Source organism: Cupressus sempervirens, chromosome 11 (genome assembly GCF_028749045.1).
Source record: "Cupressus sempervirens isolate cs-2001-9-10 chromosome 11, ASM2874904v1, whole genome shotgun sequence".
Classification (NCBI taxonomy): Eukaryota; Viridiplantae; Streptophyta; class Pinopsida; order Cupressales; family Cupressaceae; genus Cupressus; species Cupressus sempervirens.
The window spans coordinates 822,029,255-822,052,900 of record NC_143128.1 but is presented as its reverse complement, the minus strand read 5'-3'; the positions used below and the strand labels follow the sequence as shown (position 1 = coordinate 822,052,900).

Below are 23,646 nucleotides of genomic sequence, written 5' to 3'. Positions count from 1 at the left end.
TCCGTATCTATGTTCAATTTGTCTCCTTACCAAAGGAGTTAACGTTCAATCTGGACTAATTTAAGATTGCTTATATATTTGATCTGTCGCATCTTGATTATTTAATTGTTGGCAGTAAAGCGTGTAAAACATTATAAAGTTGTAGGTGATAATTCATTGAAGTTGACTCTATTGCCCGGATGAGTAGAGGCACTGGTCTTTCTATTATTGAAGTCAGAAAATCTATAACTTCCTACAAGCATCAAATTAAATATTATACAATTCAAACATTCAATATTCAATCCTATTTTGATTGAGTTTGAGGACCTTGCCATCCGGAGAACTCCAAAGTTTAAATTCACTATAGAAAAGCCTTGAACCAGACAGTTAGCGTTGAAGGTAAAGGTTTACCCGCCTAGGTGTAGTGGAGCCTAAAGTGTAGAGGAATCGAGAAGTATTCCCGTTTGTTGGCCAGAATTGATTGCGGAATCCTATCGGAGAAGTGGCAGGCTCTTGGATTTCCAATCTACGGTTTTGGGAACCAACAGCCTGTGCTACACGGCCTCAGGGTGGAGTTGTCCATGCCACATGACCTCAATTGCCTATGCTATACGGCCTCAGGGTGGACTTGTCTGTGCTACATGGCCTCAGTTGCCTGTGCTAGTAATGTACCCATTCCCCTACGTTTCGAATGACGGAACTATCATGGAGGCTGTATGGTCTTAGTGGGAAGTTGTACGGTTGGAGTAGGATGCTGTACAGTCATAACCAAAAGGCCGTACGAGGAGATGTTGCGAATCTGGAGGTGGACAGAGGATGTTTGTATGGTAGACTCAAAAAGCCGTATGGTGGTCAAGTTGGGGAAGCAGATTTGTCCGTACGGTGTGTGGGCAATGATGTAATATTCTTGGTTAACTCCCTACAACAGTACACTGAAATTGCTCTAAATAAATATCGTCAAACAGTTGTCTAGCACTCACTGACTGTCTCTTTCAGCAAGGTACAGTATGGAATTAATTTACTGTTAAGGTTTATGCATTTGAAATCTGAGATTGAACTATATTCAATGTGTAATTCCCATATGAAGGCTAGGCCAAGTTTCAAAGTAAACACAACCTTTTAATTAAGGAACAGCAAATATGATGAACAATATACCGACTGGTACTTCTGATAATGACAATATTCAGTGCAAATAATCAACCATAAATGCAAAAGGGAATAGAAACAGACCCGACTACTTGAGAATACTGCTTGGAGTTGTGTGTATGCCTGACTTCGGTCTTTGATGATTACATAGAAGGTTCACTTCTTCCCTGTATCAGACTCAGCCACTATTGAACGCCCAGTATTTACCTCACTGTCTGACGTGACAGTCTCCAGCTGCTCGAACTTCCTACTGAGATGGCTATTGTAGTTTGCACAAGCTTACACGCTGCCTTAAGACCCTCTCAGAACTGTTGCGAGTGCATTTTGCTGTGATGGCTTGGAAACACGTGATGTCAATACCCATCTCTGACCAAATATATCAAGCACACGATATAAAAAACTGCCCGAGTTTCACTATGGTAGGTTATACGCCGACCCCTAGGCATTTTCTTCACCAGTAATGGCTATGTCCTTGCTGGAAATGGGAGTAGAAGACCACCTGCGTTAGAACTGACCCTGCTAAAAGACATCCAGATTATTCCAGTCAACACTAGTCGGGTTGCTTAAAAAATGTGGTAACAAGCAAAACGTTTATGATAGCTTTGTTTCCTTGTGATGTAGCAAGGGATTGTCTATCTGCCGTTTTCTCAGACCCAATGGAAATCACCCTACTGTCATGGACTGCCCAGCTATCTATATAGTACCAGCTGTATTCAATACTCCAAATGCAAAAAAAACAATGGTACTTACTTTACTGCTTGAACTGGAAACTCAATCCTTGCCAATTCTGCCCAAAACCATTCAACTGCAAATTTAAAGGAAGCATGGGGTAACGTCCAGCTCCTTAATGTTTCAGACTTGAGGGTTTTCGTCCTCAAAGTCTCAGACCAGTCACATCAAAGCAACCAGAACTTGGAATATTTGATTTCATAAATTTCTTGTGTGTTGTTAATCCCAATGCAAGCTCTCCTTTATAGCCTCGAAGTGAGGGAAAACACAAGGAACAAGGAATGTGGGATTAAAACTTCAATTTTGTCCTGTAGTCACTTAAAGTCATTTTATAAAGTAAATAACTTTATAACATTAAAATGACTTAATTCCACTTACTTTAATAAAGTTTTGAAGTAAATTAAATCAAACTCCTGTTGTGACTGGTAGGCATCCTGTTAAATAATGTTATTAATCTATCCGGATGCGGAGATAGATTAAACTGGCACCCAACTATCTAGTGTTGAGAAGGGGACATGACAAATGATGTATTGGTTGGGTAGGCTGTACGACTGTATAGTGGAGGCAAGGAGTCTGTACAATGCAGGCTATGGGTGATGGTACAGTGGAGACAGTGGGTGATGGATTGTCAATTCCTCCTATGCCAATGAGCATAAGTAAATTGCTAGAACAAGATAGTTGCCAATAGAATTGATAGAGCTTCATTTAACAATAGTTATAATTGCAAACAAAGATAGCGTGCGGATTTTCCAGACCCGAGCAAGTAATACCAAGACGGAATAGGGTGAGGGTTGAATCCCACCGAAACTAGAATAGCCAAGTAGGGAAGATCTTTCATTTTCGAAATGGCGAACAACAGAGAATCCCAATTGGAATTCGTAGTACAAAAAAGAATAATCAAAATCGCATACCAACTACTACCTACATGCTCTGCTTAAATACCCTTTGGAGGAACTTCCCAAGGATTTACAAAGATAGCCAATGACCACACCTATGGAAACAATTACATAAAAATGGGTCCGAGATATACTAAATCAATCCGAACCACAAATACACATTATTAACTTAAACCCCATCTTAGTTAATTAAAGTAACTAATTAAAGGTCATTTTATTATATTATTTAAATTCTGGGACCAATTAATTAATTAAATTAATTTAATTATTACATTAAAATTTGGGGACATGACAAATCCTCGCTGCCCAAAGATTGTTTGCCCTCAAGCAATCCATCATAATACGGAATGACAACATCTCCAAGGTCCCAAATCAAATGTGTAGGCGAGACAAGTGAAATGACATCAATCCTTCGTAGCACCACATTGCTATCAAACTTTCACTAATCCACTTTGATATGAATATTGTCATGTCTTGAGTCACCAGGATCCCAAAGATGCCAATCATAAAATACATTGATGCCATCATGTTCATCAATCTCTTCTGGAAACTCATAACTTAGGGAGACCCTAATTCTTTTGCGCAAAAGTCCCTTTGAAAGATTGCAGTTATACCTTGAGCATGGTTGGAGGATAGACTCCATCAATCAACAGTAGCAATTGTTCCTGCAAACAACCTTTGCCCTATTCTTTAGGTTCATGATTCCATTTATGTGACTCCAGATTATTATCCACGCTCTCTTGTAAATTAGCAGCCTTGCTCTCATCACACACACTAAGAGCATTATGGGTGTTTACTTCAACATTGGTTTTGCTGTCAGTACCAGAATCCCAAACCAAGTACACAGGCGAGATGAGTGAATTGTCATCAAACCTCCCTTGTACCACACCGTCGTTAGGCATTTGCTGTGCCATTTTGATGTTAACATTGTCATGCACTTTAACATGATCCCAATGACGCAAATCAAGGAAATCTTTCATGTCATTATGTTCAAAAATCTCTTTGGGTAAGATCATACACACAGACGCCAATGCTGGCACAAACTTAGCCACTGAGACAATCACAACGACCACTATTATATTCCTGATAGACGAAATATTGACAAAGAGAGCCTCAGTGGTGAGAATGTCGACAAAGGGGGGCTTGTTCATGAGTACCTTGGCAACAGGAGCCTTGGCGAAGGGTGTTGCAACGACGGGAGCCTCAACAAAGAGTACCTTGGTGAAGGGAACCTTAATGGAGAGTAACTCAGCGAAGGGGACCTCGACCATAAGTACCTCGATGAAGGGAGCCTTTGCTGAGAAACCCTTGATAGAGAGTAACTCAGCAGCAAACAAATTTTTAGCTGTAGATAAAACCTCGATGGTACATAGAATCTTGACTGAAGCCTCGACAACGGATAGAACCTTGACAACGAGCAACGTATCAATGGCAACAAATGTAGCTACAATGAAAGACACACAATGATGATAGAGACGACCGTGACAATGACGATAGGCACAACTATGATGACAAACACAAACTAGATGACAGACACAGACTCGACATTGGTGACAAACACAATGATGGTGACAAACATGATGGTGGCAGACATGACAATGGCCTTGGCAACAGAGACAACGACGATGACGACAACGGACACAATGATGATGACGGATATGGTGACGGTAACAACAACGGACACAATGACGGTGACGAACATGATGAAAACAAACACAACTACAATGATAGACACGACGATGGTGATGACAATAAACATGACTATGGTGACGGATACAACCATAGCGACAAACATACAACCTTGGCGACGGACATGACCACGATGATGGACATAGCTTCGGTGACAGACACACAACCTTGGCAACAAACACGACCTCGATAACGGACACAACCTTAGAAACAAACACAACCTCGATGATAGATTGAGACTCAACAACAGATACAACTTCTATGATGAACACAACCTTGGCAATTGATAGAACCTCCTCGATAGAAAGTGCCTCAGTGACGGGCACAACCTCGGGCACAACTTCGGTGATAGGGACAACCTAATTCGTCCATGTCTTCAGAAAGTCCATGCAGGTAACATCGTCATTTTTTATATGTTCTCCCCATGTTGGTGTAGGAGAAAGATTTAGCAAATCCTCCTAGAGCAGCCCTGTAATCATGCCTTCATTCTCCTCACGTAATGCATCAGCCTTATTGTTGTCATCCATTTTCTTCCACTTGTGCGAATGAGATATTAGCTTTTCTTCACAATGCTTGAAAACATTACTGACCAATCTATATATAGCTACAGAGGGGATACATTCTAGATTTCAAACAACCCATAACATAGATGTGATGGGTTGGGATATTTCATCCATCTCTTCAATGGACTAATTCATAAGACTCTCCATAGCAACTGAAATCTTAGCATCATGATTTTCCTTAATGGTGACCAAGAAGTGATGGAACATATCATGCAGCAAATTTTGCAATTCGAGATCTAAGAGGAGGTTACTTACTTTGACACTTGCACAATTCTCTAATATTGTAGATCTCCTACCAAAAGGGTCACTACTGAAATCATCAAGACTTTGAAAGATGTCAACTATCAAATGCAATATCTTTATCATAGTGGTATCATTATACGATGCTTTAGGAGCCGAAATTCTCAAGACCTCACTGAGTATGCTGCAACTACCAACCTTTTTTCCTTGTCATGGTATCTCAAAAGCCTTGGTTGACTTAAGACATCCTTGATCGACGAGAGGATTCTCTGTATAAATCTTGAAGGTAATTGGTTCACCTCACGCAAACATACTTTCAATATATCTAATGGAAGATCAACACCCTCGCTGAGCTCTTTGCCAATCTTTTGTAGTGCCTTCAACCACCAATCTCCATCGTTGTTTGGTGCCATAGTGTGATCCAAATACCAAAATCTCTCAGTCATCCCAGTAGGCTGGCAAGATCACCAACTCTAATACCATTTAATGTTCCAAAGGTGAACTCAGCCTAAAAACCATTGTAATGGTTTGAAGGTGAAGTCAGCCTGAAGGTGATCACGGCCCAAAGGCAATTGTCTGTGCTACACGTCCTTAGGGTGGAGTTGCTCTTGCTACACGACCTCAGAGTGGAGTTGCCTGTGCTACATGGCCTTAGTTGCCCATGCTACACAACCTTAGTTGTCTGTGCTACACGACTTCAGGGTGGGGTTGTCTGTGCTACATGACCTTAGGGTGGAGTTGTTCATGCTACACGGCCTCAGGGTGGAGTTGTTCGTGCTACACGACCTCAGTTGCCTATGCTATATGGCCTTAGTGTGGTTCTTCGTGCTACACGACCTTAGGGTGTCCGTGCTACACGACCTCAGTTGCCTGTGCTACATGGCCTCAGGGTGGAGTTGTTCATACTACACGGCTTCAGTTGCCCGTGCTACACGGCCTTAGGGTGGAGTTGTCTGTGCTACACAGCCTCAGTTGCTTGTGCTACATAGCCTCAAGGTGGAGTTGCCCATGCTACTCGGCCTAAGTTGCCTGTGCTAGTAATGTTTTCGTTCCCCTTTGTTTTGAATGACGAAACAATTGTGGAGGCCATACAATCTTAGTGGGAAGCTATACGGTTGAAGTGGGATGTTGTACGGTTAGAACCAAAAGGCCGTATGGTGAGATGTTGGGAATTTGGAGGTGGACAGAGGATGTCCATATGGTAGACTTAGAAAGCCATACAATGGTCAAGTTGGGGAAGCAAATTAGTTTGTATAGTGTGGGCAGTGATGTATGGTTTGGGTAGGTCGTACGACTGTATAGTAGAGGCAAGGAGTCCATACAATGCAGGCTGTGGGTGATGGTACGGTGGAGACTGTGGGTGATGGATTGCCAATTCCTCCTACGCCAATGAATAGAAGTAAATTGCTGGAACAAGATAGTTACCAATAGAATTGATAGAGATTCACTGAACAATATTTTTAATTGCAAACAAAGTGCGTGAATTTGCTAGACCCGAGCAAGTAATACCAAGATGGAATAGGGTGAGGGTTAAATCCCACCTAAACCAGAATAGCCAAGTAGGGATGATCTTTCACTTCTAAAATGGCGAACAACAGAGAATCCCAACTAGAATTCGCAATACAAAGAAGAATAATCAAAATCGCATACCAACTACTACTAATATGCTTGGCTTAAATACCCTTTGGAGGAACTTCGCGAGGGTTTACAAAGATAGCTAACGGCCACACCTATGGAAACAATTAAATAAAAATGGGTCGAGATATACTAAATCAATCGGAACAACAAATACACATACTATTAACTTGGGCCCCATCTTAATTAATTAAAGTAACTAATTAAAGCTCTTTTTATTATATTATTTAAATTCTGGGACCAAATAATTAATTAATTAAATTTAATTATTACATTAAAATTTGGGGACATGATAGAACCAAGGGAATGTGTACATCAAAGAAACGTGAATCGGAATCGGATCGGAATCGGCAAGGCCGAATCGAATCGTGAATCGGCAATGAATCGGCAATGAATCGGCGATGAATCGGCAAATTTGAAAAAACCCTTTAAATTTAAAGATTTTAACAATTTAAAACTTATTTCATGCACCCTATATTGAATATAACTTAAGCACACTATAACATCATCAAATAGAAGTTAAAACTTAACATACATAAACATGAAACATAAAATCCATCACATACGTAACTATGTTATCTAAGATTCTAAAATGTAAATTGTAGGCTAGCTGAAGTAAATAGAAATCAAATGATCATAATGATTTAAATCATAGAATGTATGTAAGATGATCCATAAGACATCAAATCATAAATTTATGTAAGAATCTAAGATGAAGATCCATGAAAGTTTGAAACTTTGAAACATATGTCTATCAATGATTCAGTATCAATATCTGTAAACAAAATATAAAAACAAGGCTCCAGCTCAAGCCTCAGGCTCATAGTCATCATCATCCTCAACATCATCCTCAAGCTCGGCTACAGCCTCAGCCTCAGCCTCTGAGTATCCAGTCTGCCTAGTAGCAAGGCGTCTAATGTAGGTCCTATAGGACTGTCGAGCCATATCTCCCGCATATAAGATGGGCTCACGAATGTCGCTAGGGCCTGTGTCTGTGCGTGCACGTGTGCGTCTACCAATGCCTGAAGAACGTGCTCTAGCTGCCTCAGCCTCTATATCCACCTGGTCAATCCACGCACGGTCTTCCTCAGTGAAGACTGGATCTACAACCTCTGTGAGCCACTCTGATTCTGGATCAATCTCCTCCAGAATGATCGAAGAGGAGTCAGTGCCCAAAATCTGTCTGATCCTAAGACGGAGGTTGTAATGAACGAAGACAAGATCATTCAACCTCTGCACTGTCAACCTGTTTCTCCTCTTCGAGTGGATGTGCTCGAACATGGACCAACTGCGCTCACATCCAGAAGCGCTGCTTGGCTGACTCAGAATACGAATGGCAATTTTTTGAAGTTTTGGGGTTGTGGCCCCAAACATTTGCCACCATCTATCTGAAATAAGGGAAAATAAAAATAATTAGTCTCATTTACAAATTACAAATTACAAGTTAACTCTAAAATTACATAATCAACTTTAAGTTTAGAATCTAGATTCATGAACATTGAATATATTATTTAATTTTTACCTGGCTGTATTGTTTCCTGAGCATCTATGGCTACCCTGCTAGAGAAAAGTGGCCCTTCTTTATTATTGAACTTATCAAGCTCAATAATTGCAGCACTGCTATCCTCATCAGTACTCAACCTCTGGATCATTGTATATAATCCGGTGAGAACCTCCTCATCCGCCTTGAAGTTAGGACGGAAACGAAATGCCGAATTCAAAAAGTAAGCTGCTGCATGGATGGGTCTGTGGAGCTGATTCTGCCATCTCCTATCAATGATGTCCCAAATAGGGGCATACTTCTCCTGCACTCCTGCATACTGAGCTCTAATGGCCTCCTTGGCCCTATCCATGCCCTCATATATGTAGCCCATAGAGGGCTTCTCCCCATCAGCAGTTCGTAGGAGAGATACAAGAGGCTCAGTGGCCTACATATAAAGTAAAACAAAAATTTGAGTCAAAACTTAAACATAGAATAATTCAATAATATAAGGTAAAACTAAATCATTAAACAATTAGCATAGTAAACTGTAAAATATTAAATGTTAAATTGCAATAAAATTACCTTAAGTATTTCTCTAGCAGGTTTCCAAAAACCATCATCATCAAATATGCAATCCACCACATCTATCCCTGCAGTGGTCGTAGCATAGGAAGATGAAATCCACTCCCGCCCAACAAACATGCTCCTCAAATCATCCCTTGATGTCAACAAGGACTGCAAGGTGATGAAATTCGAGGCAAACCTCGTGATCCCTGGACGAGCTAACTCTTTGTCTCCTGTGTACTTTCTCATTGTGCTAAGGACAAATGAATGATTATAAATAAACTTACATATGTTTTTTGCCCTTTCCACACATGACTTGACCCACTCAAGTTTGCCAATTTCCTCCAACATGAGGTCAAGGCAGTGTGCTGCACAAGGGGACCAAAATATGGTGGGGTGCCTCTCCATCAAAAGTTTTCCTACAACAATTTTAAGATAATTAGAAATTCAAATTTCAAACATGTTAGAACTTAGAACTTAGGAAACTTAGAAATTCTAAGTTAGAATTAGAAAAAGTTCAAAATTCAAATAAATTTATTTTCAAAACTTAAAAAGTTAAAAGTTTACCTGCAGCAATATAACTTGCTGCATTATCCGTCACCACTTGCACCACATGTTGTTCCCCCACCTCTGCTATAACTTCCTCAATAACCTCACATAAGTATGTGGCGTTTTTTACATGAGCAGAAGCATCAATGGATTTGAGGAACATGGTATATCCTACAAGTAACAAAACAATGAATTATAATTACTATTAGCAATCAACAAATCAAAATTTGAAATAGTCAATCACGATTCAAAATTATGTATGTAGGAAAGTAGAATGATCAATCACCTCCACAGGATACAAGAAAATTGAGGAGTGTTCTTCCCCTCCTATCTGTCCAACCATCAGTCATGATGGTGCAACCCTTTTCGATCCACTCCTTTCGGTTGTCCTCAAGCTCATGCCTCATATCCTCAACCATTTCCTCCAGGAGGTATCCACTCAACTCAGCCTCAGTTGGGGCTTTAAACCCCGGACCACAAATGGCAACTGCATCTATCATGTTCTGCCAATAAGGAGTCCTGTCACAAATAGATAATAATATTGATTAGAAATTTAGATGTCAAAAACTAAAATCATAAAACAAGTAGATATAATTAAAGTTTTACTTTTACTTTTAACTTTAACTTTGAAGATAACAAAGAAAAAAGAATCAATTACCTGGCTGCAATAAATGGAATGTTGCAAAAGTACCAGAATTTGCAAATCTCTTTTCTGGCAGCATCATGAATCTCCTTGTTCAAACCCATGCCCTCAAGCGTGGGTTGGGAGCCAGGAGTAGTGCGGGGCACAAAGTAACTATCCATTCTGCTTTTCCGCACTCTAGGCCGCAATAGGTTGGTGTTGGACTCTGTCTCAGTATGAGACCGACTACCACTAACACTCACATGAGCACTAGCACTAGGATGAAAAGGAGGCCTAGAAGAACCCTCCCCAACACAACCTACGGATGCGGAAGCTGATGCAGATGCACTTGCAGATGTAGATGCGGTTGCGGATGTGGGAGCACGGGAGCCAATACCTCTTAACCCTTCAAGTTGCATTTTCTTAGTCAACTTGTCTTGTTCAATTTTTTCTAATGCTACTAAACAAGAGCGTTTTGCCTCAGCGGTTTGTTGAGTGCAAACTGTGACATCATGGCCAGGTATGCCAGCAATGTGGTATTTCAATCTATAGATACCTCCCGAATTTATTTTTTCTTTGCAAAATATACATTTTGTTTGATATTTGGTTCTCCCAGGAAACTCTTCATTATATTTCCAGCATTCATCTTTTTTACCCATTGTGGAAATTGGAAAATGAAAGCAAAGGGCTGCTGCAATAAAAAAATTCATGTAAAAAATCAAAGTTTGCAACTAATAAACAAAAACTACAAAACAACAAACCCTAGTTTGCAATTTAGTAAAACTAAAAATAAAAAACATTCAAGATTTGCAAATGAACACTAAAAAAATTTAACAAAAAATGCATACTACACTAACATGCAAAAAAAAAACCAACACTTACCTCTTGCAAATGAGTTGAGGAGTGTTGATATTGACTCCTTAATGCTCCCAATGCAATTTATGGCCTCCCCAAATGGACTTCTGATCTCTTTGGTGCTCTTCCTTCTTGCCGGTTGGAAACCTATGGATTCTCTTTTCTCTTCTTCTCTCTCACTCTTCCTCTCTTCTACTCATACTAAGCAAATAGAAGGCTCTTTAGGGTTATAACAAAGAGGAAAGTCAATTTAGAAAGCAAATAAAACATGTGTTTTTTTTTAAAAATTGAACTTTCTATCCTTGCTGCCGCGGCCGATTTCTGGAGATTCACGATGGCGATTTTGGCGATTTTTGCCATGAATCTCCGATTTTGGCGATTCAGGCGATTCACGCGAAAAAATTGCCACCAGCGATTTCCGATTCCAAAAAAATCGGGAGCCATGAATCTTATCGCGATTTCGGCGATTTCAGCGATTTCATGGCGATTTTTGGAACTATGGTGTACATACATTCATACTTGTTATCAAATAAAGACATATAATGAGTTATCAAAATCATATGATAATGCAATATGTACATATCAAGTATCACAATATCTAATAGATATGTAACTGCTGGGTGATACATACACAGAGAGACATACATGTGTGGATATATATACAGACACACTAGTTTATGAGTTTTTAATGTTATTAGCTTGAACACTGGTTTATTTTATTCGATCTTACTTTGTTGCTGCCTATTGCCTTTCCTCCATTGTGGTAGTCTCTCATATAATTGGATTCATTGTGAAGTGTGGTGTCTTTAAAAGTAGCCACCTTTTCATAAATGGGCACCTCATTTCAATCGCCACCCTTTAAAACCTTAATCTTTAAATTTATAATCATTAATTCTGTTTACACTCATGCGGCTGTATCAGGATGTGATATTGCTATCAGGATTTAACTGTGTAGTTTTTGAGTCAAACTCATTGACCCATGTTTCATGAGTAGTGATTCACACGAATCCATCTCTCATGCGAATGAATGGAACACTTAGTACTCATTGGATCTAGGTGATGCTTATAGAGGTGAAGCACTGGGAGTTCCCAGGAGGTCACCCATCCCAATATTACTCCAGCTTGAACATGCTTAACTACGGAATTTCCTCCATGGTTAAACCCACTTTTCTTGCAACTCCATTTGCAAAACCTTCACCAAGTGTCGTGCCTTATGAACCATTCATTGGATAGCCCCTTAAACTTATCAATTGATGAGCTTAAGGGGCTATCCAATGAATGGTTCATATGGCACAACACTTGGTGAAGGTTTGATAAGTTTAAGGGGCTATGCAATGAATGATTCATAAGGCACAACCCTTTGTGAAGATTTTGCAAATGGGGTTTGACGCTGAGTGGGTTTAACCATGGAGGAAACTCCGTAGTTAAGTGCACTCAAGCAAGAGTAATATTGGGATGGGTGACCTCCTTGGAGGTGCCAGTGCTTTGCTCTTGTTTAACCTTTGAGAGATCCACATGTACGCTGTGTTGCTCACTATACAGAAAATCCCTTGAGTCATACTCTTGATCAGTCATACAAGCATCCAGATTAACTTTTCCTGCACAACTTACTTGATCTCCATACACTAGATGTTGTTCCTCATAATAAAAGGGCTTTGAAAACTGCTCACAATCAGAAACTATTACTTCTCTTTTATCAAAAATCTGATCAATTGAGATATTTGAATTTTTTTTAGGGCTAACTTCCAACACATCCTCATTATGTACATTCAATTCCATCTCATCTTCACATTTTAAATGCAAAGATTGATCATAAAATGGATTGGAAAATGGCTCTTCCTCTGAATATATTTCTCCACTCATGCTATGATTTTCATTATTTTCAGAATCATCCTTATGCATGTTATCTTAGTGCTGATATATTTGATATAAAAAATCTTCTTCAAACAATGGACTAAGCATAGAATGCTCATGCATATCTCCGTGAGATCCTTCATCAGACATTTTCTCATGCTGTTCTATTTCACTTTCACAAAATATTATGTCCAGATTCTCTATTGTTTCACTGCATAAAAGATCTGAAGTGATTTTGTAATCCTTCATGGATGCATTTTCTTTCTTTTCACAGATGTTCACATTGTCTTCAAAATCTAGAAATATATAAGAACTATATTCTTCATTCCCTTGTGTTAAAGTCATCATATATAGGATCTGAACATTCTTTGAAATTGTATCCAAACATATCTCTTTCTATACTTGGACCACAATGCACATCTTCAACAAATATGTCCTTCTGAGAAGTGTATGCCCCTTTTGGTTCATTATTTTCCTCCTCATGAAAGTGATATGGATTTGTTGAGATGAATAGATTTTCTTGTTTATTAAATGTTTCATAGGACATATCAATTTGTTTCTCCTTGATCTGATTTTCTTTGCGTATAGGAAGAAAAACTTGATCACCCTTTTCAATATACTTTTGATATTCCATATCTAACAAGTTCGAAATCTCATCCACACTGAGAGAATCCTCTTCACAATCTAATTCCTTACCAGTTTCATCATGATTGGATTCTTCTTCGATTTCTTCTACATTTGAATCTGAAACGTCATTATGTTCTTGTATTACTTTAGTATCCTTTGCTCCATCTTTAATAGCTTGATCCCATATCTGAAAAGAAGCTTTACATTAGGATCCTTTGGTGAGATTCTCAACTCAAGAATTTTGTTTAGAAGTTCCTTGTAAGGAGGTTTGAGGTTCGACGGAATCTCATGATAAGTGTTCATCATCCTCAAAAGCAAATGTGTTGAAGTCTTGCCTTCATATCTTTCTTTATTGAAAAAGGCATTAAGTAAAGACATATCAAGGTCCTCTTCCATGTTGCAGCTTTGATTTTCATATTTTTCCTAACACATCTCTTCTTCATGGTTTGCATCATCAAATTTAGATAGAAACCATCTTTCAAATTCTTTCCAAGATGAGATACATTGTGTGAGTAATGATTCATACACTTGTCTTGCATTGTCTTTCAATGTTCTGGCAAACAACTTCATCACTTGATCTTCTGAACAAATCTCATAATCTTCTATAAATGTGTAGAATGCATCCCAAATGTTGAATTGTCAATTCATCCCATTCTCCATGGAAATTTGGTACAAGTTGTGAAAGTTTTGGAGATAACTTGCTAGGTTCATAATCAAACTTGCTGAAATCCAATGGCCTAATGCCTGGAATAAAAGACTTTCTTTCAAGTGATCGATACATTTGAAAGACCATCCACCATTTCCTTCTGAGTATACTCCCTTAGCAGAGTCACTGATGATCTGGGCACTCCTTTTGTTAAAGTACGAATCAAAATACAATAGAGTCACCACCTCCAAATAGAAGAAATAAATTGTCTTCAAAAATCTGAGTTCTTCCTTCTAGCAGAGTATATCTCACCAAAGATCGAATCTGCAGAAAAAGCTTAAAGAAAAAATATACAATGCTCCTACAATATCAAATCTTCATAAAGCAATTAAAAATTTATGAAATAATTACAAGAGATTGAAATCTTCAAGGAAATTAAATGTACTGTAAAAAACTTATCAATTTAGAATTTCAAATATATCAAAATGTTTCAACAAATTAAATAGAACCTAACTCTTATTGATCTTGAAATCAAAAACTCTTAAGAGTTTGTCTTGCAACTCTCCCTAGTAGAGTCGCCAATCTGTTGGTTCCCAAAACCGCAGATTGGAATCCTACAAGCCTTTTGCCTGCTTGATGCTAGGATATCCAACCGGTTAAGGCCAACTTGACGAGATTGATCAATGCAATTCAAATCCCTTGCGCTTCTGGCTTTGCAAAACCAAGGTGGGCGTACCTAATCCTAAACAAAACACTTGAGCCTAGGATGCTTATAGCAAATTGATTAGAACACGAATGTATTGAAAGTTTCCCAGAGGGAAAGGATTATAGAAAACTTCAAACTTGCAGTTTATGAATTAAAAATAAAAGTAAATGACTGTATAAATGTGATATTTTTTTTAAGTAAAGAATAATTATAAATTAATGCAACAAATGAATGTATTAATTCCTCAATGGAAAGAAATAAAATAGTTGCTAGCATATGGATTATGAATCAAGAGTTGTTTACTGCATTGGTAAATAGATTAATGCACACAGACAATGAACAAGAACAACAGTACTCCTTTTATTATTCGCATATGCCAAGGGATTACATAATGCTTCCAATGATGATTTACAATGATCTCAGATGGGGTATATATACTTCCTGCTAAACCTTCCCGAAGGGGTTTGTCCGCTATATGACAATGCTAATCTACCTGTTGGCTACACAATCTTTATCGACGACATCAACCCGTTGGCTACACAATCTTTACCAACGACATCATCCCCCCTAAAAGAAAAGTCGTCTCCTGGCGACTTCAAAAGTAACAAAAATAGGAGACCACAAAATACAATATAGAAAGAATACATGCTAGAGAGAAGGCTGTGATCTTGAAGAATGCTGCTGTTGGCGCAATTCATATACTTGATCCGTCCGGATGCTCAAATCCTTCTAAATCTGTGTGTTAACCTCTACGGCTTCCTTCAGAAGAAGCGCTGCATCCATAGCTTGGGTCTTCGCTAACTGCAATTCTTGCTCAGCCGCTTCCTTATCCCACAAAAGCGCTGCACGCTCAGCTGCCCACGCTGCTTGCTGGTTGGCCAAATCCGCATTTACCTTTTCTCTAGCCTCCCTCTCTATTGCTAGAGACCTCTCAGCTGTGACCTTGTCTGCTGCCCTGTCTGCCTCCGCACGCCTGCGAGCATAATAGACTTCTTTGTACAATCCTACTATCTCATGTGCCAGCTTCTTCATCAGAGTGGTGCATGGCCTCAACTCAGGCTCGGTGGCCCAATCCGCCAACATCTCAGGTGTCTCAATTGCTGGCCAACCCCTGTCCTCAAAGCACGAACGAAACCACTCCGGACAAATCCCCCTGATATAAGCCCGGACCAAATGCAACTCTTTCCGCCAAGTCAAGGCTTGCAAAGCAATGGTGTGTCCCTTCTTTAGTGCAACTCGCATGGCTCTGAGGTAGTCTCTGCATTTGTCCTCATCTAACCCATAATCCTCCTTCGCCACATCGTCCATGGTCCACTCCCCATCACTACTCGTCTTTGTCACTCTTGCGGTAACCATGTCCACATCTGGTGCCGCCTCCTCCTTCCTGGGCGCATCCTCAGACTGTGGAATTGCCACTGCCTGTGGCTCCGATACGGCTGTTGGTCTTGGGGAGACTCCTCCATGCCTCGGGGACTGAATGGATGGTTTGACCTTTGCAAGAATGAGTTGTAACTACTGTCGCAGAAATGTGCTCACTCTATCCATCACCTCCTTTCTTTCGGGTTGCTCTGTCTATGCTAGCTCGATGCTCTCCTCTTGCTGTGCCAGCTGTGCTGACTGTGCCTTCGTCAACAAGGAAGATGAAATAGTGACCACAGCATCAAAGCCAATCACATCCAAACGAACCTGGGGTTCAGGCTTTGGTGTTGGCAACTCTATCAACTCTGGCTCTGTTGGTGCAACAGGGTTTGGCGTACAATCCTGGGAAGGCATGCCCTCGGTCATAGCTATAGGAGACACAACATCCGCCGTAGTTGTCGAGAAAGCAACATCCGTAGTGGCCGCCGGTGCAACATTTGTTGTCCATGGGACCGCATCTGCCACTGCCCGTGGGACATTTGCTACTGTCTATGGGACCACATTTGCCATTGTCGGTGGAGTCATAACAACTGGTGCATGACACTGACCAAACGAAAGAATGTGTGAAGTGGTGGTGGACAAGTGTGCCGAAGTTGGCAATTGTGGCAGGGCGAAAAATGTGGACTCGCTAACTGCTGGTTTGCTGCCAGCTTCTGCAGAAGTACTCTCTTCCTCATACTCAGCCCCACTACTCTTTGAAGTGTCCTCCCGTCCGTTGTCTGTGTCCCCATAAGCCTCCAATCTTTGGAATACCTTCTTTTGCCTTGCTGCTGTTCTACCCGTGTCCAAATTTCTCAAATAGAATATTGGAGGCTCTCCTGGCGCCAACTTTCCTCGGGGTGGAACCTCAAAATCATCCATTGGTATTTGATTAATGGCTGCTTCCAAGAAAAGGCCAATGGCATGGTGTGGCATAAAGAACGTTTGGTGCTGGAGCGTCATGAACTCCTTGATCCTGTTGGCAAGGACCGTAGCCCAATTGTACACAATGCCATTCATGAATAAAATTTGTGGCAAAGCAATATCCGACGCTTGACTTGCCCCAATCAACTTGCTCTTGATGACATCCATGATGCATCTCTAGTGGCCCTCCCCAATAAAATCTTGCCGCAACCCTCTGCATTTGGCACCCTTGACCACTGATTCCATTTCTTCAAGCATAAGATTGCGGCTTACTAACTTCACCCAATATTCTTTTCGTTCCTATGACAGTTTGTGGCTCTTGATTTCTACTTTTCGTCCTCCTTGGCCTGGGATGTCAAAAACCCTCGTGAAACCATTAGGTTTAAAAGAAACTGTCATCTGGTGCTTTTTGTACAGAAATGTGCTGGTTCTGTTGTGCCTATTGTATGATTCGATCATGGTGCACAAAACTGATTCAAATAATCGAATGGAAAACATTGGAAACTGTATGGCCCAATGCACCTGTGCTCACACCAAAATTTGTTTAATTACCTTTGTGTCCGGAGTCTCTTGCCACCATTTCCGACATTCGCTGCCATTGAGCCCTTCAAATTGAACTGTGTGGTGAGAGAGTTCAGCCCTTACTTTTTGCTTCTTACTGGCAAATGCTGATGGCCCTGCAACTCGAATTCCAAAGGCCAAGACTCTGGCATTCTTTTCCATACTTGTCTTTAGTTGGTTCTTCCACTGCTTTCGTTTCCCTGCGGATTCCATAATAACGACTTCTTTCTTGTCTTTATAATGCAGGGTTTCTGTCGCTTTTGCCTTCCCGCGGATAATATGCCTCAATATATATTTTTCTGTTGCTTATTTCTCTTCCAGACGGCTGAAAGATTACTGAGAGTGGTATTAACTCCTTGTCTTCGACTGAAAGTACCGCAATCACCTGTTGCTTTAAGATGTAACCATGGGAGATTGAAAGCTCATTCCATGGGATTTAAACACCGACCGCCAAACTCAAACACCCCTCCTCGGAAGCATAGAGTGTAACCTTGTAGAAAGAGGCCTGATGCAGGAGGGAAAAATGGGTCTAAGCAGGTCCGCCTCATTGCAAATCATTTCAAGGTCGAATATTTGCCTAGTCAACAGATCTTCCATTACGATGTGAACATAACATGACCGTTTGCAAAAAAAAATGGTGCTTCCAAACGTGGAGGAAAGCAAAAATGCAAGCTGTGGTTATAAAAACAACTCGTGAGCATATAGAAGACCATCCGTAGAAGGAATGAATAAGGTGCGGTAAAAAAAGCAATTGCATGGGAATAAGAAAGCAACCCGCATAATACAGTGTCCACAGGAGAGAAAAGTTTAAGCTGCAAGTGAACAAGGTGAAGCCGCAGACAAAAAAGTGAAGCTGCGAACTAAATAAGCAATCTGTGGAGAACAAAGGTAACTCCGGAAGTCCGTGGGAGAAATGTTAGACACCGGAGGAAAAAACGGGCCGCTCGCGGAACCATGCCCGTGGGGAAGTTATCCGTGGGACAGCTTGCAGAACACCTTGTCCACGGAACTTTCTGCGAAATACCTTGACCGCGGCCATCCTTAAAGTTGAGCTTTTTTTTTCCATTTTTTTTCCATTTTTCTTTTTCCATTTAAAAAATAAATAAATTTACATATGCATCTAATTCTCCCTCTGAGCTTCATCATTCTGTGACGATGCAGGAGGCATTCTGGCATGGTGCACTTTTAGCTTCGAGCCGTTAATTGCCTCTGGTATTTCTTGCCCGTCTAAAGTCCACAACTTTATTGCTCCGCTGTCGCCTACTTCTTGAATCTGGTATGGCCTGACCCACTTGACCTTAAACTTGCTTGATTTGATTTTGTTCCCTCCATCATACTTCAACACCCATTGTCCTGGTTGAAACTTGTTTAGTTTCAGGTGTTTATCATGCCACGCTTTGTGCCTATTCTGTGTCACCTCCGTGGTCTATTGTGCCAGTAGCTACTTCTCCTCGAGCTTGTTTAGATTATGTAACCTTTCCCTCAGGCTTGCCATGTCGCCCAACTTATTTTCCAAGGTGATCCTCAGGCTTGGTATCATGAACTCTGCTGGTACCAGTGCTTCCTGGCCGAACATCAATTGGAACGGTGTGTGTTCTATTGTCACCTTGTACGCCGTGCGATATGCCCAAAGAGCAGAGGGCAATTTTTCCTTCCAGTCTTCACCTTCAACCGCGCATGACATATAAATGATTGCCACCAGGATCTTGTTTGTAGCCTCAGCCTATCCATTTGCTCTCGGGTAGTATGGGCTCGATAATGAATGATAGATCTTAAATTTTTTAGTGAGCAGCCGGATAACATGGTTAACAAAATGTCCTCTCCTATCACTTGTCAACTACAGTGGAATCCTGTACCTGGTAATAATTTGCTCATAAATAAATCTTGTTATGCTTACTGCCGAGTTATCTGATAGTGCACGTGCTTCCACGCACTTGGTTAGATACTCTGTCGCTACGACAATGTATCGACACCTTCTGGTTTTGCTCACCTTCAGAGGTCCAATGAAATCCAATCCCCATCTTTCGAAAAGTTCCTACGCGTGTGAGGGGTTAAGCGGCATGAAGTCTCTCTTCAGCGGCTTCCCAACCCTTTGTCAAGTGTCACAACCGACGACCCATTCCCACACACCACCACAGTCCTGCCAGTAGTACCTTCCTTGCCGTGGTGTCCGGTCCCATATGTCTTCTTGCTGGTCACTCATGCTTCCTTCAATACTTTCGGTATTTCCTCCTCCAACACACACCGTTGCAAGATGTGATCCGGCCCCATTTTGTACAGTAATCCATTAATCAACTGAAATGTATGGCTCCTTAATACCAATTTCCGTCTTTCATTCTCTGGCATCTCCCTTGGTGGCTGTCTTGTGGACAAGTACTCCCCAATACTTGTGTACCATTTTGGTAGTACTGCAATTTGAAATAGCTGCGCATCAAGGAAATCACCATTCACGCCTCCATCAGCTGGTTCACCTGTTTTAATCCGCAACAGATGGTCTGCGCTGACATGTTTCTTCTCGGCCCGTACAATGATTTTGAATGTGAATTCTTGTAGTAAAAGTAGCCACCGACTGATTCTTGCTTGAATGACAGGTTTATTTACCAGGTACAATAGAGCTTGATGGTCGACATAGAACACGAATGGTGTTGCCAGCAAGTAGTGTCGGAACTTCTGTACTGCGTAAACCATGCCCAATGCTTCCTGTTCCGTTGTATTGTAATTTTTCTCTGCCTTAGATAGTAGTCGACTGGCGAAGTACACTGGATGATCGAGTCTGTGGTTACCAGTCTGTGCCAAGGTTGCGCCTATTGCATAGTTGGATGCATCGACGTGAACATGAAATTCCTTGTTCGAATCCGGATATGCCAAGATAGGTGTTGTGGCCAAGCGTACCTTCAACCCTTCAAATGATTCATCTTGTTCTTTCTCCCATCTGAACGGTTCTCCTTTGCATGTTAATTTGTCTAGCGGGTATGATACTTTGGCAAAGTTTTTGATGAACCTTCTGTAATAGCCTATGTGTTCGAGGAAAGACTTCACCTCTGTTACATTCGTGGATGATTGCATTTCTAGTATCACCCTGACTTTGTCTGGATCCATTTTCAATCCTTCCTTGCAAACTATATGTCCCAACAACTTTCCCTGTGGAACCATGAACCGACATTTTTTTGGATTTAAAGCTAATCGTACCCTCCGACATCTCTCCATACATTCGCCCAACGCTGTGAGATGTTTGTCCTCGGTGCTGAATATAGACCAATCATCCAAGAACGCCTTGAAGTTACCAACAAATATCTTGTCGAATATGTGCAGTATGATCCGCTGGAATGTTGCTGACGCATTGCACAGGCCAAATGGCATCCGATTGTACGCGTACACCCCGTCTTCTACCACAAATGTTGTTTTTAGCTTGTCCTCTTCTGCTATGCAAATTTGATTATACCCCGAGAACCCGTCCATAAATGAGTAAATTTCATGTCCGGCTACTTCCGCCAATATGCTGTCTTTGAATGGTATCGGAAAGGGGTCCTTGATTGTTACCACATTGAGACATATGAAATCGACACATATCCGGATCTGGGTGGTATCCTTCTTAAGTGAGATTACTATAGGCGACACCCATTCACTTGTATGAACCTTGAAAATAATACCAGCGTCCGGCATCTTGTTAATTTCTTCTGTAACCCGTGCGGCGTAGTTCTTATTCATCCTGTAAGGTCGCTTCCATACAGGTATTGCACCTTCAACCAGCGGAATGCGGTGAACACACAACTCCGATGGAACCCCCGTCAAATCCTTATATGTTCAGGCGAAGACATCTTTGTATTCTAGGAATATTTTAAACGCCACTGCTTTTAGTACTGGATCCCGGTTATCTCCCACCAGTATGTTCTTTGGGTCTGCTTCATCTCCCAAATTTATGGTTTGTACCGTGGCTTGATCACATTTTGTCTGCTTCCCTTCACTGAATTCATGCACAGGCGTTTCATCCAACGGTGCGTCTCTTTCTTTTATTTCCTGGAATTCTTTTGGAAATTCGTCTCCGGTGTGGCCTTCCTCTATCATGAGTATGTTGCAACTTCTGAATAGCTCGTAGTCCTCCATCTGCCAATGAAAAAGGCTATTTACCGAGTTCAGATCATCGTCTGTTGATCCTTCCTCCAACCGTAGGATGCCCTCTTGATCTGGTTCCATCTGCTGCTTCCCTTCATCCTCTTCCTCAGAATCTGATGACAAAGCTTCTTCGCCCACCATTTGCGTGTGTAGATCAATGATGAATTTTCGTCCTTTGCTTTCTAGTGATAATGTATTCTTCTTCCAATCATGTTTAACTTTTCCTTGTATGAGCCATCCATAGCCTAGAATAATGTCGTATCTTCTCTTCAGCGGGATGACGACAAAGTCGAGCAGGAATGGCTGTGTTCTAATCGTCACTGGTTGTGCCATCAAGACGCCGAGAGGTTTAATGCTGTGTTGGTCTGCTGTGAGCAACTGGAATGTAGGTGGCCACAATGTTGGCTGTCCCAACCTCTTCCAGGTTTCCTCTGGTAACACATTCACGCTGGATCCTCCGTCCACAATTGTGTTTGTCATAACCGTTCCCAGAATTCTCATTTCGACGACTGTCGGATGCCGTTCAAATGTAAGGGCTAGCAGCATTTGGTCCTCTGGATTTGCTCTATTTTCTTTCTCCTTTCCTTGTTGTCTTGGTGATTTAATAGCTGGAGTGATGTTTGTCAGTGCCGATCGAAGTTGAGGCATTGTGAGCAGCAAATCGTTTATTTTGATCGATACCTTAGTTTCCAGTATCTGCCGTACGTTGTTCTGTTCCATGCAGTTCCTTGTCGAAGTACCTGTGGTGTCCCTCAAATGTGCTTTCTCCGCATGTGTTGCTTTCTCAATCTCTGTTCGCGCTTCCTCCAATCTCTTTTTTTCTTTCGTCGGGTCGGTTATAGTTTTGCTCGCTTCTTTGTGATTGCCAGAACCTCCTCTACGTCCATCCCGATGGTAATCAAATTCACTCCTAACTTCGGGCACTTGGCATCCTTATGATCTCTAGGACCGCACCATCGGCATAACAACTTTGGTGCGTTTGCCGTTGTGCAGTGTCGGGCAAAGTGGCCCCACAAATTGCATGCACGACATTGTACCATCGGGCGGCCGTTGGCATCGTACTGAATTCTACTGCGATCCCCATTATTATTGTTGACATTGTTGTTGTTTTGCCCTCGTCTATTATTTTTGTATCCTTTTGACGTGGCACCCTCATTATTGGTGTTGCCGCTCCCTCTTGACGCGGAAGCCTCCTGTGTGAGAAATATTTGCTGAGGTCCTCTTATTTTCATGTTGAAAGGGCATTCTTTTAAGGAATGTCTCATAATTTGGCAGATCTCACAGAACTGGGTCTTCGGATAGGATCCTTTCGTGTGTCCTTCTGTCTTACACTGTGCACCAGAGGTCGTTTCCCTTTGTCTCTTTCTGCATGTTCTTAAATTCTTTCATCATTCAAATCATATCTTTTTGGAGAGCTTGAACCTTATTGCTGCCCTTTTCGTCATCGCTGCTCTCTTCTTCCGAAGATGCATTGTTGTCTGATTTGGATGAGCTACTCTTCTTCTTCTTTGTTTTCTGCTCACTTTCCAAGTTTATCGCTCGATTGTATGCTTCAGTGTATGACGATGGCGGCACAATCTTCATTTTCCTCCGCAACTTCGGGCATAGTCCTTCAATGAACCATCTCTTTTACAGCCCATCTGCCGGCTTACTTTCCATCTTGTTTATTAAGTCTTTTAATTTTCTGGCATACACTCAAACTGTTTCATTTTTCCTTTGCTTCGTATTGTATATCTCTGCTACGATCTCATTGTCATCCCGCAACAATTGAAATTCGGTGGTAAATTCATTTTTAACGTCGTCCCAATTGGTTGATTTTTGGGGATCTGTATCGGTGAACCAATCAATTGCTACCCCCTTAGTGTTG

The 23,646-nt window shown here is 41.1% G+C and overlaps 3 protein-coding genes across 4 annotated transcripts in view; 1 reads left to right on the top strand and 2 right to left on the bottom strand.

The window, feature by feature from the left end:
* Positions 1-23,646, top strand: part of CYP59 (cyclophilin 59) — a 272,359-nt gene that overhangs the window by 27,600 nt on the left and 221,113 nt on the right. The window lies entirely within an intron of this gene.
* LOC149532082 (uncharacterized) lies at positions 7,494-9,442 on the bottom strand. Its single transcript, XM_089810996.1, has 3 exons — positions 8,943-9,442; positions 8,400-8,805; positions 7,494-8,265 (listed from the first exon to the last, which is right to left on the bottom strand). The coding sequence occupies exons 1-3, from the start codon at positions 9,330-9,332 to the stop codon at positions 7,685-7,687; spliced, it is 1,377 nt and encodes a 458-aa protein (XP_089667122.1). The 5' UTR covers positions 9,333-9,442; the 3' UTR covers positions 7,494-7,684.
* On the bottom strand, positions 9,472-11,198 carry LOC149532081 (uncharacterized). Its single transcript, XM_089811162.1, has 3 exons — positions 10,132-11,198; positions 9,760-9,992; positions 9,472-9,644 (listed from the first exon to the last, which is right to left on the bottom strand). Exons 1-3 carry the CDS (start codon positions 10,803-10,805, stop codon positions 9,472-9,474), a joined length of 1,080 nt encoding a protein of 359 aa, XP_089667288.1. The 5' UTR covers positions 10,806-11,198.

Coding starts and splice junctions, on each gene's coding strand:
- LOC149532082 (XM_089810996.1), bottom strand. CDS start 9,332: ATGGAGAGGCACCCCACCATATTTTGGTCCCCTTGTGCAGCACACTGC. Junction 8,806..8,942: donor CTGCTAGAGAAATACTTAAG/GTAATTTTATTG, acceptor CTTTATATGTAG/GCCACTGAGCCTCTTGTATC. Junction 8,266..8,399: donor TCAGGAAACAATACAGCCAG/GTAAAAATTAAA, acceptor CCCTTATTTCAG/ATAGATGGTGGCAAATGTTT.
- LOC149532081 (XM_089811162.1), bottom strand. CDS start 10,805: ATGAATTTTTTTATTGCAGCAGCCCTTTGCTTTCATTTTCCAATTTCC. Junction 9,993..10,131: donor ATTCCATTTATTGCAGCCAG/GTAATTGATTCT, acceptor TATTTGTGACAG/GACTCCTTATTGGCAGAACA. Junction 9,645..9,759: donor TTTTCTTGTATCCTGTGGAG/GTGATTGATCAT, acceptor TGTTACTTGTAG/GATATACCATGTTCCTCAAA.